Raw genomic sequence first — 20,568 nt, 5'->3', positions numbered from 1 at the left:
ATCCACAGTGCAGATCTATCAAGACGCTACCACAACGAGAAGAAATATCTATTGATATACAAATGTACAGGCTTGATCTGCTTGGAGTGTTAAAGAGGTACTCCACTGGAAAACATTATTTTTAAATCAACTGGTGCCAGAAAGTTAAACAGATTTGTATATCACTTCTATTTAAAAATCGTAACCCTTCCAGTACTTATCAGCTGCTGTATGTCCCAGAGGAAGTTCTTTTCTTTTTGAATTTCCTTTCTGTCTGACCACAGTGCTCTCTGCTGACATCTTTGTCCATTTTGGGAACTGTCCAGAGTAGAAGCAAAGCCCCACAGCAATCCTCTCCTGCTATGGACAGTTCCTAAAACGGGCAGAGGTGTCAGCAGAGAGCACTGTGGTCAGACAGAAAGGAAATTCAAATAGAGGAGAACTTCCTGTGGAACATACAGCAGCTGATAAGTTCTGGAAGGATTAAGATTTTTTAATAGAAGTAATTTACAAATCTGTTTAACTTTCTGGCACCAGTTGATTAAATTTTTTTTTCCAGGGGAGTACCCCTTTAAAGGGGTACTCCACTGCCCCAGCGTTCGGAACAAAATGTTGCGAACGCTGGGGCAGTGGAGTACTCCTTTAAGTAATATATGAAGCCAATGTCTGTAAATGATTAGTTGATGTTTTCGATGCTCAATAAAGATGGTCTATTCATTTCTATTTATTTCTAGGGTCTGGCCGTACACCTGGGGCATCTCAAAATGGATGTCTTTTTTCTATTTACCATTCAGATCAGCAGAGGTGTTGCTAGGTCTCCAAACGATGTGGGGCTAAACCCTGTTGGGTGTGGCTATGTGAGGATAGGGTTGCCACCTTGCTGGTATTTTACCGGCACAGCCAGTATTTTGCCCACCTTGACGGTATTTTTATACTAGAAATAACGGCACTGCACAAAGAACTTCTTAACAGGTCTGTATAATAGTCACTTGGTCATAAGTCATGTACCCCTATTCATTGTATAGCCAACAAACTAAGCAAGAAAGTCTTGTAAATGTTATATTTGTCTAAAAGTGTTTTATGGTCTTTGAGATGGTCATATTAGATCCTAGGGAAGGTTTGTAGATGGGGGCAAAAGTGCCAAAGCTTTCTAGGCAACTCCAGATTTTTAATGTTTCTATAGGGTCAGAGACAAACAACTAGAAAGTAACTTTAAAGATGACCTGTCATGATCTTGTTAAATGTTATTATCCTCCCAGTTCACTGCCTCCATCATGATAAACCACCTCCTGCCTCAATTTTTAATTTAATATTTTTTAGTTTTCTACCTTGATATTGCTCTGTATTGTGGTAGGGCCTTGGGGGTGTAGTGTGGTTGGGGTGTTGCTTCGGTATATGAGGGGTTAATTTAACCCCTGTCAATCGTGACGCCGGGGTGAGGGTTAATACGCTGAGGTAAATCTTCGGCCTATCGCCACCCTTCCCAGAAATGATAGGTGCGTGCTTAAAGGAATGAAGGTCCACAATAGAGATGAAATTGAACTTGTATAAACTTTACTGAGGTACTTGCGGTACATCCAATTAACAGCAACAGTCTTAGCAATACAGTCTCTATGTAGTGCGGCAGTGATTGACAGATGCTGGGGACCATTGACTTATCCAAAGGACTAGTAGAATTAGGATTGATACAGAGATCCGTTCAGATTTAGGGGTCTGTTTGGGTCCGGTGATCTTGCAGACTTAACAGGGATTGAGATAACTCACAGTTTTGCAAGATGGCCGTTGCCGCAAGGCTTGGACCTGGTCACTGCTGACGACAGCTGCGCAGATCCTCCTCTATCAGCAGCCCACGAGGAAAGAGAGCGAGTAATGGCCGCCGCTCCCTTATATGGGCAGGGCCGTTTTGGATTGGTCCGTGTCAGCTGTCACTCACCGTTACAATGCATGGTGGGCGATCACCTGACTTCCTCCAAAGGTCCCTGAACCATAAACCATAGAGTTTTGGAACGCATCACGTGACCCGCAGGTCCTGCGACACTACAACAAGGTAAGTACACTTTATTTACATATTTACACATTGAATTTGAATAATTTTAACTATTAAAGGGGTGACAAGGGGCTAACTATAGATGAGGACCCCACCGGTACCTAGGGACTCTGACTTTGAGTACCTCACCACAAGGTAATGGATGCAATCCGGTACCGGGATACCACAAACCCCCTTACTTAAAACAAGTCGACCCCAACGCCTGTCCCCTAAGGTAGAGGAACTAGGGCAGGTAGAACAGGATTGCTAACTAGACAGAATCTATATCCTGACAAAACTTTTAGAACACATTAGGTACTTTTAAACCTACCAGATATTCTTTTTTTCTAGGCATTTTAAATATTTTTAGACTAGTAATCCTACTAGACACTTATAAAGGCTTCCTGGACAATTATGAAGCTATCTAGACCTTTAGTTTCTAGCTTCTTAGACATTTTAATTAAGCTTACTATACATTCTAAGCTTACTAAACAATTAGGCAGCTATCTGACATTTAGTTGCTAGCTCCTAAAACATTTTGTTTTAGCTCTCTACACATTTTACGAGGCTAACTAGACATTAGTACAGCTCTGTATACATTTAGCTTCAAGCTGACTAAACAATTTTATTATCTTACACAATTTTTTTCTTTTTGCCAACAATGCGTTACCTGTTAGTACACGAAAGGTATACTGGCTAGCCGGAAGCTAGGTCACAGTAAGACTGGCTGCTAGGGTCTATCCGCTACACGCTACTTACCCCTAGAGCACTTCAAAATAACCTATCAAGGTTACCTTTAGAACTACATGTTTAATTCTATACTCGCAAGAGCACCTACTGGCCAGGTAGAGCATCTCACACACGCAATACAGAGAAGAGAAATATGAGTGTACCTAACAGTGGCAGGAATTGGGCTACAATTCCTAAGTGTTTTCTTGAAATGTGAGATACATTTTGTTTTTGTGTATGTACCGAAGTAGAATGAGGTAGTACATTTAAGTGAGTAGTCTAGAGTACTATGTGTGCAAGTACTATCTTAAGGGTAGGTTACCCTATTATTTTTATTGAGACAGGTGCTAGCGATTGGCGACTAGAAACAATGTCACTCTCGGAGGAGCCAAGAGATTCACCCATTGAGCAACTACTAAAACACCTTTGAGCATTTTTATACCTTTGTATGTACATGTGTACAAGTATTATCTACATTTTTGTGTTTGGTGTACACGTGCATATAGCGGGCTATTTTCTGTGTACAACCTTTACTTACTTTTTATGTACACAGACATGAAGCTACTTTTCTTGTGTACAAGAACCATATACATTTTTATGATACATTTATTAACACTCCAACAAGGTTCAGGCACATACACCTGATAAGTGCAACATTTAGCAGAGAGTCCCATAAATATAGGGTTATGTACATAAAACGGACGTGTAAGGATCTGCAGTCCACCTACAGTAGGAGTCTATGGGAAACACGGCTTTACCACACTTACAAATCTCCTACTGGCTAGGAGTCTCTTGACCTGATGATCAGGCACAAAGCTTAATGGTTACGTTAATGAACTTAAAACTGGAACAATCTTAGCACAGTCCTGCTAGGCACATGTCTTGAACTTTTCTGTTACTGAAAAATAAAAGTGGTTAACAAGAGAAACAACAGGACATTACTTTAGAGTCTCTTTAGAGGATGTTCTTCCTCACTCTTCTTGTGCCTCTCTGGGTTCCCCTATATCTGCCAAAATTTGGAGCAGGGGAGGAGTTAATGTAACTCTCCCACACCACATTGGTGAAAGTAGAATGGGCAACAGTAGGATTTAAGGTGACCAGAGGCTCACTGGCCGGAATGTAAATGGGGCAATAGGGCTTGAGCACCATCTCCAAATTAGGAGTGGGCCAAAACACTTTCGCCGGTACCCTGGAAGCAGGCAAACTCTCCATGTCAGAAGAGGGGCTTGGTACATACGTCGGTACCTGTGCAGGAGGCAAACTCTCATTGCTCCGAGAGGGCCTAGGTACATGCGTTGATACCTCTGGAACAGACAAACTCTCATTGCTCCGAGAGGGTCTAGGTACAGTCTTTGTTGCCCGAAATTTAGGCTTACTTTCTTGAACTTGCGCAGGACTTGGCACTTTACTGTACACAGAAGATGATTGATGCTGTAGAGGTTCCTCCTCCTTGAGTACGTTGGTGGAGGCATCAGGAGCAGACTATTTCTGCCTCAGGTTGAAAGGATCCGATTCCCAATCTGTAGACGGAAAGTATTTGAAGGGAAGCTGTGTTGGGGCTGTTGGTCTTGTGACCGCTGCAGTCCATTCTCCACACAGGCTCTGGACGGGGGTGTACTCCACAATTTCACCCACCTCCAAGGAGTAGAACTTTTTATGGAGATATGGCCTCTGTACTGCTCGCCGGTTTACGAGGATGGTTTGCCCTGTGTGGCAATCTAGGAGTGTCCCATAACCTCTGACCTTGTCGAACTTGGCCACAGTTGCTCTTCGCCGTTCTAGAGGCTCCTCCCCTTCTCGGGGATGGTCCCATTTGCGGATGAATAAAGCTTCCATTTCTTTAGTATTCTCCTGGTAGCGAATTCTTTCCTCAGGAGGCAAATGCACATGCTTAGGGGCGTACAGTTCTCTCTGTTGGGCCTTTAATCTGTCCATTAGTTCAGCCAGCTCGGCTTCTTGACGGGCCCTTTCCCTCTATGTGCAGCTGGAATTGGTGGGAGTGGCTTCCCAGGTATAGGTTGAAGAACCGCGTGCATATACTCAATGAGTCCCAGCTCGTCCCCTAAGATCCACTGGGGCAATTCTGGTGAGCATGGTCGTGCACTTGGCAAAGTAGATAGAGGTATTTTAGCTGCAGGGCTGGAGGACCTCTGGGGGGGTACTCACTGCAGACTCCTCCGATGGGATCTCAGCCCACGAGTCCCAAGTTCTGTAGTGAGGGGACAGTCTCACCGGCGATGCACCTCCAGGTGTCCCTGCGCTTGTCGTCATCACCATGCAATGGGGGAAGAGTGCAGGCCCCCTATTCATCTAATGACAACCGCTGCAGACGGTCAGCAAGTTCTTGGAAAAGTCGGGCTGCGACTGCCACAACTTTCCGCTGTTCCGGCGCCATTTTCCCATCTTCACCATGTGGAATGCTGCTCTCCGCCTTGTCTGTACTCTCCGGCTCCCTGTGCAGACTGAAGAGGTCGCTGTGCGTGGCGTCTTTTATAGTGGGTTTCTCCAAAATGGCGGCCGGCAGGAAGGACCTCATCGGTGCAGCCCCGACTTCCGGTCCCTCCAGAGACGACTCCTGTATCTCCAAGTTCCCTTTTGGCTGCGATACAGCAACTTGGCAGCCACGCCCAGGGGCTTCTTCGCGTGCTTTTCCGGCAGCAGTTTAGCTCCGCCTGTGCTGACCGGACCAGAGGATCGCAGCATGAACTCATTGCGCAGTTTACATTGCATCTTAGTTGCAGATAACTTTTCGTCTCCCCCCCTTACTTTTCTCTTGGCCCCTTTGTATGGCACACGGACACCGCTCCCGTACACAACAAAACGGTTCACAGCACATGAATAAAGTTCGTTACTTGGGGGGGAGTACACCTTCACTAGTGGCAACAGTAGTAGGCACACACCCGAATCCTGTTCGTGCGACGCCAAAAAGGCTTTGTGGTAGGGCCTTGGGGGTGTAGTGTGGTTGGGGGGTTGCTTTGGTATATGAGAGGTTAATTTAACCCCTGTCACTCGTGACGCCAGGGTGAGGGTTAATACGTTGAGGTAAATCTTCGGCCTATCGCCACCCTTCCTATAAACGATAGGTGCATGCTTAAAGGAATGAAGGTCCACAATAGGGATGAACTTTAACTTGTATAAACTTTACTGAGGTACTTGCGGTACATCCAATTAACAGCAACAGTCTTAGCAATACAGTCTCTATGTAGTGCGGCAGTGATTGACAGATGCTGCGGACCATTGACTTATCCAAAGGACTAGTAGAATTAGGAATGATGCAGAGATCCGTCCGGATTTAGGGGTCTGTTTAGGTCTGGTGATCTTGCAGACTTAACAGGGATTGAGATAACTCACAGTTCTGTACGAAGGCCGTTGCCGCAAGGCTTGGGCCTGGTCACTGCTGACGACAGCTGCGCAGATCCTCCTCTATCAGCAGCCCACAAGGAAAGTGAGCGAGTAATGGCCGCCACTACCTTATATGGGCAGGGCCGTTTTGGATTGGTCCGTGTCAGAACTCATTGCTCTAGACCCTCGGACTCATTTTTATAAAGCCTATGTTGCATAACTATATCAGTCCATGGCCCACACACAATCTGATCTGGTCGGATAACTTTCCACCCCTCTGCTGTGTCCTCAACTTACAGTCCTTACTTCACTATACCTTGTATATTTGTGCTTGGCTGCTTTTCCCCTTTGAAAAAATGACCACTAGGGGTCTCCCTACCAGTCCTTTTTTTTTTTTATAGATTTCAGACTCATGCAGGAGTCCTAAATCTCAGACCGCTGTCGGAACACAGACAAACTCAGCACTTCTCCCTGCCAGGGAGCAGTGTGGAGCTTGTCTGTGTCCCGGCTGCAGTCTGAGATTTAGGACTCCTACATGAGTCTGAAATCTAAAAAGGACTGGTAGGGAGACCCCTAGTGGTCATTTTTTCAAAGTGGAAAATTAAATAGAAAGGCATATTTTTTAATAACATGCTATTGGAAAGTTATTCTGCATACATTAATCTATAATATATCTAAAGTTTTTTTGATGAAAGGTACCATTTAAGAGTGAGAAGCAGTGTAAACCGGGTGACCCTGCCTGCCCAATGGGAACCCCTAAATTCGTTAGTATATAGTGTAGTGGGGAAGGAGTTTAGTGCAAGTCACTGGTGTGTGCTGAGCTCCAGTGTGGAAAGGAGGTGAAGTTGTGTGTGGAGAAATCCTGAGGGAAGCCTAAGAAAATCTCTTCTTAAGTCAACCCAGCCATTCGCAAGTGTTCCCCCTGTACAACAGAAAGTCAAGCCCTGGTGGTGAAGGTAATTGGACATTGTCAGAACCCTAGCCGGCTTGGAGAATCTACAGTCTCTAAGCTCAAGTCAGTATTAATCACGTGGGTGAAAAGCACCATAAGTTCCAGCAAGGCAACAGGGCTCCTAAAGGGTTACACTGCAACTCTTCCACTCCATACTGTCTGTGTAATACCATTTGCAGCCTGCTCAGTAAAAGTTATACATAACGCAACGTTGGTGAGTTTCTTTGCTCCCTGTGTCTGGCCCAGGAGAAGCTGTCTCCACCTCGGACTGTGTGTAGGCTAACGGTTCCCTGGCGTCACAAAGTTGTAAGAAATCCTTGCACCCCCGTGTCACCACAGTAGAACCTAGAAACATTGCACAATATTGTGTGTTTTTCTATAGTATTCGACATAAATGCACTTGTTTTACATGTTCAAAGGTATGTCTATATAAAAGAAATAAATAAAAGAGAACATATTTTACAATTCCTACCTTTAAAAAGTATTCACATAAGGAAAAAAAAGGAAAAGGTGAAAAATTTGCTGTTTAAAAGTGAAATCTATTATAAAGCATCCATTAGGCTTGGTTAGCATTTTTAATAGGACGGACACAGAGGAAAGCTATAATGTCAAAATGTGTTGTTGGACCCACTCACGGTTTTGGCAAAATTTTTTGATAAAAGTACTTTACGTGAACCGAGCCCAATGGGGGTGTTTCAGCTAAAGACATTAACAGATCATTTTAAATTTTGTGTCTTCGTTTTTAAGGTCTTGTGTAGAGTTAGTCAAGTTAGTCTTGTACTATAATACACCTGCTTATGTACAGGAATATAACTTCTATAATACTGCCTCCTATGTACAATAATATAACTACTAATATACTGCTCCTATGTACAAGAATATATCTACAAAAATACTATCTCATATGTACAAGAGTATAACTACTATAATACTGCTCCCATGTAAAATAATATAACTACTATAATACTGCTCCTATGTACAAGAATATAACTACTATAATAGTGTCCCTATGTACAAGAAAAGAGCTACCATAATACTGCTTCTATGTACAAGAATATAACTACTATAATACTGCCTTCTATGTACAAGAATATAACTACTATAATACTGCTCCTATCTATGAAAATAAAACTACTATAATACTCCCCTGTATATACAAGAAAATAACTTCTATAATACTACCTCCTATGTACAAGAATATAACTACTATAATACTGCATCCTATGTACAAGAAAATAACTACTATAATACTAACTACTATAATACTATCTCCTATGTACAAGAATATAACCACTATAATACTGCTCCCTATGCATAAGAATATATCTACTATAATACTGCCTCCTATGTATGAAAATAAAACTACTATATTACTGCCCTGTATATACAAGAATATAACTACTATAATACTGCCTCCTATATAAAAGAATATAACTACTATAATACTATATCCTATAAGCAAAAATATGGACTTTTTTGTACTTTATTTATATGTATTTGAAGCATTACTACTAGAAATAGCAATGGCAATTTCTGCATGTGATATCATAAAGTATAGAGTCATTTTTTTCATATTATAGGAGTTTATTTTACATAGTAAAAGTAATAACAGCATTCTCATCTATGCGACCTTCTTGCTTACTGCCTTGTAGACAATGTCTTTCACAGTCATGATCTGAGAGGTAAAAGGGAGAGATGGTAAATATTAGAAATGTAGGCATGTGATATATAGGTGTCTGCATATACTATATCATGAAATTCAATGAAGTCCATTTATTGCTAAAGAGCTGCCCGTCTATCACCCAAATTCTCTAAAAAAATTAGCAAAAAGGATAATTAGTGCTAATGTAGCATAGCTGAATTTTAAAACCTCTACATTTTTGCGCAGTAATAATTTAGAATAGTTTAGAACAGTGGTCTCCAAACTGAGAACCTCCAACTGTTCCAAAACTACAACTCCCATTGAGTTCCAAGAATATACACTGCTCAAAAAAATAAAGGGAACATTAAGATAACAAATCCTAGATCTGAATGAATGAACTAATTGTATTAAATACTTTCGTCTTTACATAGTTGAATGTGGTGACAAAATAATCACACAAAAATTATCAATGGAAATCAAATGTATCAACCCATGGAGGTCTGGATATGGAGTCACACTCAAAATCAAAGTGGAAAACCGCACTACAGGCTGATCCAACTTTATGCAATGTCCTTAAAACAAGTCAAAATGAGGCTCAGTAGTGTGTGTGGCCTCCATGTGCCCGTATGACCTCCCTACAATGCCTGGGCATGCTCCTCATGAGGTGGCGGATGGTCTCCTGAGTGATGTCCTCCCAGACCTGGACTAAAGCGTCCGCCAACTCCTGGGCAGTCTGTGGTGCAACGTGGTGTTGGTGGATGGAGCGAGACATGATGTCCCAGATGTGCTCAATCGGATTCAGGTCTGGGGAATGGGCGGGCCAGTCCATAGCATCAATGCCTTCCTATTGCAGGAACTCCTGACAAACTCATGCCACATGAGGTCTAGCTTTGGCTTGTATTAGGAGGAACCCAGGGCAAACCGCATCAGCATATGGTCTCACAAGGGGTCTGAGGATCTCATCTCGGTACCTAATGGAAGTCAGGCTACCTCTGGCAAGAAAATGCCACCACACACCATTACTAACCCACCACCAAACCAGTGAAGCTGGAGGATGTTGCAGGCAGCAGAACGTTCTCCACGGCATCTCCAGACTGTGTCACGTCTGTCACATGTGCTCAGTGTGAACCTGCTTTCATCTGTGAAGAGCACAGGGCGCCAGTGGCAAACTTGGCAATCTTGGTGTTGTCTGGCAAATGCCAAACGTCCTGCACGGTGTTGGGCTGTAAGCACAACCCCCACCTGTGGATGTTGGGCCCTCATACCACCCTCATGGAGTCTGTTTCTGACCGTTTGAGTGGACACATGCACATTTGTGGCCTGCTGGAGGTCATTTTGAAGTTCTCTGGCAGTGCTCCTCCTTGCACTAAGGCGGATGTAACGGTCCTGCTACTGGGTTGTTGCCCTCCTACAGCCTCCTCCACATCTCCTGATGTACTGGCCTGTCTTCTGGTAGCGCCTCCATGCTCAGGACACTACGCTGACAGACACAGCAAACATTCTTGCCACAGATCGTATTGATTTGCCATCCTGGATGAGTTGCACTCCCTGAGCCACTTGTGTCAGTTGTGGACTCCGTCTCATGCCACCACTAGAGTGAAAGCACCGTCAGCATTCAAAAGTGACCAAAACATCAGCCAGGAAGCATAGGAACTGAGAAGTGGTCTGTGGTCTATAATACTGCCCCTATGTACAAGAATAAAACTACTATAATACTGCCCCCCTATGTACAAGAAAATAACTACTATAATACTGCTCCCATGTAAAATAATATAACTACTATAATACTGCTCCTATGTACAAGAATATAACTACTATAATAGTGTCCCTATGTACAAGAAAAGAGCTACCATAATACTGCTTCTATGTTCAAGAATAAAACTACTATAATACTGCCCCCTATGTACAAGAAAATAACTACTATAATACTGCTCCTATGAAAAATAATATAACTACTATAATACTGCTTCTATGTACAAGAATATAACTACTATAATAGTGTCCCTATGTACAAGAAAAGAGCTACTATAATACTGCCTCCTATGTACGATAATATAACTACTATAATACTACACCCTATGTACAAGAATATAACTACTATAATACTGCTCCTTTATACAAGAATATAACTACTATAATATTTTTTCTATGTACAAGAATATAACTACTATAATACTGCTATTATATATATATATATGTGTGTGTGTGTGTGTAGGCCTCCATACTGCCTCTATTTGTAATTATAGGCCCCTATCCTGCCCCCATACATAGTTTTAGGCCCCTATCCTGCCCCCATACATAGTTGTAGGCCCCTATACTGCCCCCATACATAGTTGTTGGCCCCTATACTGCCCCCATATATAGTTGTAGGCTCCTATACTGCCCCCATATATAGTTGTAGGCTCCTATACTGCCCCCATATATAGTTGTAGGCTCCTATACCTCCTCATAGATATTTGTTGGCCCCCATTCTGCCCCTATATATAGTTGTAGGCCCCTATACTGCGATATATATTGTTATAGGCCTCTTCTGTACCCCATATAGTTGTAGGCCCCCTCCTCTAAGCCCCCATTTATAGTAATAGGTAGGCAGCCCCCACAGATATACTGCCCTCAGTGGCCATACTACCCACCTGCTACAGTGCTCCACTGCTCCTCTGGTCCGGGGTCCGGACCTACTGCTATGGCTGGAATATAAGACCGGAGGAGCAGTGGAGCACTGATGCTGACACTGGCGGTAGTTTAGAACCTCTGTCATACATGTGATTTACGCATTTTGTATAAATATTCCATTACAACATTATTCATCTTTGATCTGTAGATAAAAAATCCTTACATTGATGAGGAGATCCCCTGAAAGTTCTGTGACGGAAGTGACGGACTTCAGTTTCCCAACCAGCTTGCCGTCCACAATATTAACCGTGCTCTAGAAGGAACAAAAGTGTCAGCCAGAAGTCACACCCATCAGATAAGACTCATATAGGGACAACGTGACCCGAAAAGAAATGGTACTTCACAGCGCCACATCTGTCACGTGTGGTATAACAGCTCACTCAGATGCAATACCAGACACAATCCAAGCATGGGTGCGGGGCAGATTCTAGGAAAAAGCTGCCACTTTTTTTTCATTATTCTGGACAAACCCTTTAAAATATGACCTTTGGGGTTCTTTACAGGAAAGTACAGGAAATGAAAAACTCTGGGCAAACCTGGCTTATATGATGATATTGGTGATATAGAGTGAACACTTAGAAGAGATGGAATGTCCAGCGCAGACAGATCGGATCAGAGCAGTTTATTGTAAAATGTATCTCAGTACAAGGACATAGTGGACACAGGTGACGCGTTTTGGCCCACCAAATGGGCCTTAGTCCTACCTAATATGACTAAGGCCCATTAGTTGGGCTGAAACGTGTCACCTGTGTCCACTATGTCCTTGTACTGAGATACATTTTACAATAAACTGCTCTGATCCGATCTGTCTGCGCTGGACATTCCATTTCTTCTAACTACATACATCAGGCGTAGCCCACTCCAGTCCGGGCGCTTCGGGCTTTGAGGGAGAGAGCTGGGACTCTGTTTCTACTATTACATAAAGTGAACATTTTACCATGTAGCCGAACTAACTCAGAGTGAACGGGGAGCGCAGGATTTGGGATTTTGGCGTAACCCCTTTTGGATATTTTACGGGACAGCTATAAATTAATTATTAGATACAAAAGAAGTGACCAAGTGATGACTTACATACAATCTAAATATGTATAAAACTCAGCATGTATGTGTGTATGTTTGTGTGTATGTATGTATGTATGTATGTGTGTATGTATATATGTATGTATGTTTGTGTGTATGTATATATGTATGTATGTATGTATGTTTGTGTGTGTATGTATGTTTGTGTGTATGTATGTATGTATGTATGTGTGTGTATGTATATATGTATGTTTGTGTGTATGTATGTTTGTGTGTATGTATATATGTATGTATGTTTGTGTGTTTGTTTATATGTATGTATGTTTGTGTGTATGTATGTATGTATGTATGTTTGTGTGTAGGTATGTATGTATGTATGTATGTTTGTGTGTATGTATATATGTATGTATGTTTGTATGTATGTATGTATGTTTGTGTGTATGTATGTTTGTGTGTGTGTGTATGTATATATGTATGTATGTTTGTATGTATGTATGTTTGTGTGTATGTATATATGTATGTATTTTTGTGTGTATGTATGTATGTTTGTGTGTATGTATGTTTGTGTGTATGTATATATGTATGTATGTTTGTGTGTATGTATGTTTGTGTGTATGTATGTATGTATGTTTGTGTGTATGTATGTTTGTGTGCATGTATGTATGTATGTATATATGTATGTATATATGTATGTTTGTGTGTATGTATGTGTGTATGTATGTATGTATGTTTGTGTGTATGTATGTATGTATGTGTGTATGTGTTTATGTATGTTTGTGTGTATGTATGTATGTATGTATGTGTGTATGTATGTATGTTTGTGTGTATGTTCCAGCATAACTTCAAAATGGCTGGAGATATTTTGATAACATTTGCTAAACAGTTACTTACATTATATGTCAACTAAAATATGGTAGAGTTCATTATAGTAGAGTTTAAAGAGTAGCTCCCACCATCCTTTTTTTTTTTCTGTCCCTGCCTATTGCCCATCTATCCCTAACCCCCTCCCTGCCTTTAAATTATTTACTATATTAAAAAATGCCTTTTTGTCAGCCTGGTAGTATGCTCACTTACCGGGCAGACTTCCCCAGCAGGCGCGACGTCACTGATGCCTGCTGGGGCCGACTTCCGCCCTTTGTTCACCTATACAGGGTGCCTCCAGCTGTTTCACCACTACAACTCCCAGCTTGCCCAGTGTGTTACGGCGATGGTCGCAGCTGCCGCACATCCCGCTCCCTTGAACCCCGCCGCGCAACCCGCCCCCCCCCCCCCCCTCCTCCCTTTGGCCGCCCGAAAAAAGACTAAAGTGCAGGGTTAATTCTACCTCACACCGGAAGACCAAATCCTCCTTCAAGGCAATGATCTCCTTACCATGATTTTCTCTCCAGTAAGTGTATTAAATTCTGTCTCTTCCCCGATGTTGAATTCATTACGCAGGACCTTGGTGCCCGTAGTCACCGTCACCACAAAGTGATTTCCATTCTGCTCGATCTGAGTTACACTCTTCATATCTTTTCCAATCTGAATTAAATCATCCGTAATACCTGGAACTAAGAACATTAAAAATCAATCCAAAGGCTCCACAAGGTCCAGGAAACCTTCAAGGAATTTCTGGACTCTCCAGAGGTGACAGAACCTTTACCATGTTCTTGCTGAGCCCAAGAGAGAACATATTGTAGGCATTCATAGGGATTCATGGAAACTCCAACTAAGTATCCTTACTTTCCAAAATAGAAGAAATATGGTTGGTGCCGTATGTGTTAGGAGGTCTGAAAGAGTCTCCATAGACCAGTGTTTCCCAACCGGGGTGCCTCCCGCTGTTGCAAAACTACAACTCCCAGCATGCCCGGACAGCCTTTGGCTGTCCGGGCATGCTGGGAGTTGTAGTTTTGCAACAGCTCAAGGCGCCCTGCTTGGGAAACACAGTGCCATAGACTCACAAGGTAACTTTTAGGGTATCTGTACTTTATAGAGGGTCATTGAAGTAAGATAATCATATACTCACTGAAGCCCTCAGACAACATATATGGTGGGATGACAGTGGAGCTCTATACAGATCATCACATCATGCTTAGCACCATAAGTATCAGGAGGATCTTAACTTCTACACTAACCCCTATCAGATGGTCTTTAAAGGGGAACTCCGGTGGAAAACATTAATTTATTTTTTTTTTTAAATCAACTTGTGCCAGAAAGTTACAGATTTGTAAATTACTTCTATTAAAAAATCTTCACCCTTCCAGGACTTTTTAGCAGGTGTATGCTACAGAAGAAATTCTTTTCTTTTTGAATTTCTTTTTTGTCTTGTCCACAGTGCTCTCTGCTGATGCCTGATGCCCGTATCAGGAACTGTCCAGAGCAGGAGAAAATCCCCATTGCAAACCTATGCTCCTCTGGACAGTACCTAATACAGACAGAGGTGTCAGCAGAGAGCACTGTGGACAAGACAAAAAAGACATTCAAAAAGAAAAGAATTTCCTCTGTAGCATAAAGCTGCTTAAATGTCCTGGAAGGGTAAAGATTTTTTTAAAGGGGTTCTCCGGTGCTTAGACATCTTATCTCCTATCCAAAGGATAGGGTATAAGATGCCTGATCGCGGGAGTCCCGCCACTGGGGGCCCCCGGGATCATGCACGCGGCACCCTGTTTGTAATCAGTCCCCGGAGCGTGTTCGCTCCGGGACTGATTACCGGCGACTACAGGGCGGGCGGCGTGTGACGTCACGCTCCACCCCTCAATGCAAGCCTACGGGAGGGGGCGTGATAGCTGTCACGCCCCCTCCCGTAGGCTTGCGTTGCGGGGCGGAGCAAGATCACGGGGGTCCCCAGCGGCGGGACTCCTGCGATCAGGCATCTTAACCACTATCCTTTGGATAGGGGATAAGATGTTTAAGCACCGGAGAACCCCTTAACAGAAGTAATTTACAAATCTGTTTAACTTTCTGGCACCAGTTGATTTAAAAAAAAATGTTTTCTACCGGAGTACCCCTTTAAGTCTATATATCTATCTATCTAATGAGTTACCCAAATAAAACAGCTCTTGCAGATATACTTACCAGGTAAACCAATGTTTCCCAACCTGCTGCTTTCTTTCCAGCTTTTGCCAAACTACAATGTCCATCGTGTCCTGTCAGGGTATGATGGGAGTTGTAGTTTGGCAACAGCTGGAGAGCTGCCGGTTCAGGAACATATAGGGGAACAGTATGTTACTGTTGCGAATGCTACTAATATTCCAGCAATATACATCAATCCAGAGGTATTATTTATGACTTTTATACAATTTTAGGACACAAAATAACTATTATAATTAGATATATAATTTTATAATTGGCCATTAAATCAGAGAAATGATTTACTTGCCTTTTGCACCCTGCATCCTGGTCTAAGGCTAGTGATATCACTGAATGTGCACTCGGCTACTGAGGATCTTGGGTAAAGGAAGCTCTGGTCCTGGCTGCCTAAGCTTTAATACTCCCTTAGGGTGCGTTCACATGTGAGTATTTGCTGCTGCAGATTTTGCTGCCCATTGACTTCAATGGGAAGCAAAATCTGCTAAAGCAAATCTGCAGCAGAAAATACGCATGTGCTAACGCACCCTAAGGTTACGTTCACACGAGCGGAACCACAGCTTATTTTACGCTGCAGATTCGCCACTGAAGGACCCCTGCATGGTGGCTTTACATGTGCCTGCTTGGAGTGGCAATACGCCGCTACGAGCAGATACACTGTGACGTGCAAGTCGCAGGGCGCATGTGCAGTATACTCGCACATCGCGGCATCTCTCAGCCTAGCTCATGGAGCAGGGGGTGTGGCCATGATGTGTGCAGTACACTGCGTATGCGCGACAACTCGCACATCGCAGTGTGTCTGCTCGTAATGGCGTATTGTCGCTCCGAACAAGCACATGTAAAGGCACCATACAGTGGTCCTTCAGCAGCGGATCTGTAGCGTAAAATATGCTGTGGGTCCGCTCCTGTGAACGTACCCTTAGGGTACGTTCCCACTTGTCGTATATGCAGTGTACGCTGCGTAAAATCTGCAGCAGCAGCAGGAAATATGCTGCATATTCCTGGCTCACCATACACACAAGGCTTTCTGGCGGCAGCCCTATGTGTGCAGTGAGTTTTGGAGGCGAGGCTGTGTGCCGGCGTGAGTGTGTTGCACGGCTCTGCCTCCAAAACTCACTACACACATAGGGCTGCTGCCGGAAAGCCTTGTGTGTATGGTGAGCGAGGGATACGCAGCGTATTTCCCGCTGCTGCTGCAGATTTTGTGCAGCATGAAATAAGCTGCGTATATGCCAGGTGGGAACATACCCTCAGGTGCGTTCACACCTGCGTATTTTCTGCTGCAGATTTGCATCAGCAGATTGTGCCTCCCATTGAAGTAAATGGGCAGTAAAATCTGCACCAGCAAATACGCAGCAGATCTGCAGCAGAAATATGTGAACGTACCCTTATTGACCAACCTCTCCACCTCTAAATTCCATTCTCCTTCTCCATTTCATCCAATGTCATTGTCACTTACCAATCTCTTTCATGAAAGCCTCAAAATTTTCATGGGACTGCAGCTCATAGGTTCCAGCGAAAGACATTCTGGGGAAAGCTCCTTAGCTACAAAGCAAGTGTAAGAGAGAGAGAGAGATAGAATGCAGGAGAGCTGGAGCAGACCGGGAGCTTAAATGTATTTATTTATCAGAGTGATGTCATCGCCGCCTATATAACTCCGTTCAAACATTAACTTTTGTCATGCAGAGCAATGGCCATGCTGACCACAATGTAATAGCTACTAGTGATAAGAAGCACTACAAAGCCAACCCTATAAGGAGGTAAAAAAAATCTTCTGGCTTTATAAGGAGATAGAGGTAAAGGCCAGAGTCTTACAAGACATCATTGTGCGGTGTGGTACATAGTGTGGCCATTTATATATCTATTATCAGCGTTTTTTCACTTCTCGATACATCAAACCACAACAACTATATGAGCTTGTTAAAAAGTACCTGTCACCAAATAAACTTTTCTAAAATAACTCAGGCTATGTTCTCTAACTACTTTTAACACCCCTCCAACCCTTAAAAAATAATTTAGAGCTTTAAAAAGCTCTGTATCTTACCTTTCTTCTTGCTCACTTGCTTGACGCGATCCGTTGCCCCTAGCAAAGCTTTCACCACAGGCTCAGTCCTGCTCTTATACTCCACAGCTGGGCTTGTCTGACTTGCAACATGCAGGGTGGGTTGCTCCTAGCAACAACTTTACTGCAACTCAACCGTTGATTGCTCTTAGCAACATGCTGCCCGCATCCTCCACCATTTGTAAGGATTTCTCCCTGGGGATAGCTCTGGGATCATCCTTGACACCGCCACAGGACATGTTTCCACTTCCACGGATTTACATAACTTCATTAATCTATTGTACTGAAGGAACATATTTCTACAAGCACAATAAACTCCATCATAATGATAATAGTGATAATAATAATAAGCATAATATTAATAATAACATTTGTTTTAATAAAACTTATTATAAAATGTTATAACATTAATATAATTACTAATTTTCTCACCTCTGTCCTCATATCCCATCCTCATATCCCATCCTCATATCCCGTCTTCATATTCTGTACTCATATTACATTCTCATACCCTGTCCTCATATCTCGTCCTGATATTTCGTCCTCACATCCTATCCTCATATCCTGACTTCATGTGCCAACCTTATATCCCGTACTCATATTACATTCTCATATCCTGTCCTCATATCTCATCCACACATCCTGTCCTCATATCCTAACTTCATATGCCAACCTCGTATCCCTACCTCATATCTCATCCTCATATCCCTTCCTCAGGTGGGGCTGAGTTGTGATGAAGAAATTATATGTGCAAAATAGAAGGGGGCTTGATATAGGGCCTGGAGTCTTAGACACAGGGACCACATGGGGGCCGCCTCCTCACCCCGGATGTTAGGATTAATTTAATGTTGTCAGTTAAGGGTTAATGTGTAGTTATTTCCCCTCATTTTCCCTGGGGCTGTATGAAGTGGAGCTTAGTGTGATGACATCACCTGTTGCTAAGATACTTCAGGTATCTGGGCAGAATAAAGGTAGTTGGTGATTGGTTGGTATCCCTTCGGCATTAAGTTTTGATGTTTACAAATATACCTGCTTGTGTTGAAGGCGTGACAGAAGCTACGTGTCAAGCACAGAAGAGGATCCCCCACCCTCCCTTCCCTTATTTTATGCTATTTCTGTCACGGTCCTATAAAATAAAATGGGTGTCACCCAGCCTTGAGCTGGATAGTTATATACTATTTTATTTATTTATAAAGGTTTACATTTATATATTATGCATTTAAAGTTATTTATTATTGGATTATTTAAGAATAAATAAATAGGACCGTGGCATTTTCAATCCATTATTTTGTCTTGCCTCATTATTTATTTTATTATTTTCCGGGGTTGGGAGGCTAGGCTCCCATGGCTTTGTGGGGACGTGGCCTTGTGGGAGGTGGTGTGACTTGCAAGCCGGACTGACGCACAAAAAAGAGTCACAAATAGAAGAGGGTGTTTTCGGCCTTGAGCTGAAACAAATAAAGGACCTAAGCAGAAGGGGCGTGGCTTGTGGAAAGAGGCTTTCTGTAGGGGTGGGACTTGCAAACTGGACCAACACACTCACTGGCAGATGCAGAGTGGAGCTCATAGAGTAAGGTACAGGAAGTCCCATAGACTTGCATAAGACTTTACACAAAAACTGTGACCCTAGGGGTGGGTTAGGCTTAATTCAACTATACTATACTTTTATTTGATCTATAAGTAACATGTACCAAGTTTTATTGAAATATCTCTAGCGGTTTGGAAGTGATGCTTGATCATACACACATACACAAACACCCATAGCAACCAATCAGATTGCTTCTTTCGTTTTGCAGAGGCCTTTTCAAAAATGAAAGAACAAATCTGATTGGTTGCTATGGGCAACTCAGCAACTTTTCCTCTGGACAGGTTTTGAGAAATACACACACACATATACGTATATACAGGGCCGGACTGGCTTACCAAGATACGGGGAATATTCTCGGTAGGCCACTGCCCTCCATAGTATATAGCCCAAATGCAACCTAATGAATTGTCAAAAGGTTTAATAAAAACAAACTCAATTCCAAAAACTGTTCCCTTTTTTGCTAAATTTCTATGTTCCCTTATATGCACCATTATATATAGGTTCATGGATGTTATTTGATTTGTAGCCTCCAGAAAATGTGGTGAAAGAAGTCATACAATACTCAAAGAACACCTTGGAGAAAATAGACAAAGCTCGGGCTGAAGGATCTTACCATCAGGTGTGTACATTGCTCCTTATCCCGACCAATTTTATCTCTATTAGGGTATGTTCACATGTGCGGATTTACAGCGTATTTTACACTGCAAATCCGCTGGTGAAGGTCCCGCTCTATGCTGGCTTCACATGTGCCTGCTTGTAGCAGCAATACGCCGCTACCAGCAGATACAGTGCGATGTGCGAGTCGCAGTATACTCGCATATTGGGGGAGCTCTCTGCCTAGCTCAGAGAAGGGAGAGCGTCCGTGATGTGCAAGTATGCCACGCACATCGCTGCACTGTGTCTGTTGGTAGCGGCGTATTGCCGCTACCAGCAGGCACATATAAAGCCAGCATAGAGCAGGACCTTCACCAGCAGATCCGCAGCTAAATCCGCTGCAAAAATCCGCGCGTGTAAACGTACCCTTAGGCTGGGTTCACATCACGTTCTACCACGGTTTTAGGTCCGGTGGGAAAACCGCATACAGGCAAAAATGAAATACATTACATACGGGCCACATATGGTAGGGATACGGGAGTGCCCGGTTTTAGCTCCCCCCAGCCGTATGCGGTCCCGTATTGCCTAAAACGTGATGTGAACCCAGCCTTACAAAGGTATCATTTCCAGGGATCAAGTCCTGGAAAAAAAAAGTATGAGAACTGACCCAAGATTTCCACTCAAGGACTGGTCCTGCAGGACTCCTGCTAATGAGAACAGTGTTGTAAGATCCACAGCATAGTTTTAACCATGTATAGCCACCAGCACTTCCACCGCTTCCCAGGGTGGAGATGGCCATAGGGACCTATCAATGATACATACTCTCAGCACTGTGGTTGGGTAGAGGAAGGATGGGGGTCTTTGTTGCTATATAATTTTCCATTGGACAATATCT

The 20,568-nt window shown here is 43.0% G+C and overlaps 1 protein-coding gene across 2 annotated transcripts; it reads right to left on the bottom strand.

Moving 5' to 3' along the window:
- Positions 1-8,596: 8,596 nt before the first annotated feature.
- Positions 8,597-17,661, bottom strand: LOC130340218 (fatty acid-binding protein 1, liver-like). Of its 2 annotated transcripts, none has more exons than XM_056554147.1 (5): positions 17,474-17,661; positions 16,889-16,974; positions 13,735-13,913; positions 11,507-11,596; positions 8,597-8,703 (listed from the first exon to the last, which is right to left on the bottom strand). In XM_056554147.1, the coding sequence occupies exons 2-5, from the start codon at positions 16,953-16,955 to the stop codon at positions 8,650-8,652; spliced, it is 390 nt and encodes a 129-aa protein (XP_056410122.1). In that variant the 5' UTR covers positions 16,956-16,974; positions 17,474-17,661; the 3' UTR covers positions 8,597-8,649. The 2 variants fall into 2 exon arrangements, with proteins under 2 accessions (XP_056410122.1, XP_056410143.1); XM_056554168.1 differs by having other exon boundaries at positions 17,490-17,661.
- Between the last annotated feature and the right edge of the window lie 2,907 nt (positions 17,662-20,568).

This window comes from Hyla sarda, chromosome 1 (genome assembly GCF_029499605.1).
Source record: "Hyla sarda isolate aHylSar1 chromosome 1, aHylSar1.hap1, whole genome shotgun sequence".
NCBI lineage: Eukaryota > Metazoa > Chordata > Amphibia > Anura > Hylidae > Hyla > Hyla sarda.
Note: the sequence above shows the minus strand (reverse complement) of the source record. Positions and strands in the feature narration are given on the sequence as shown.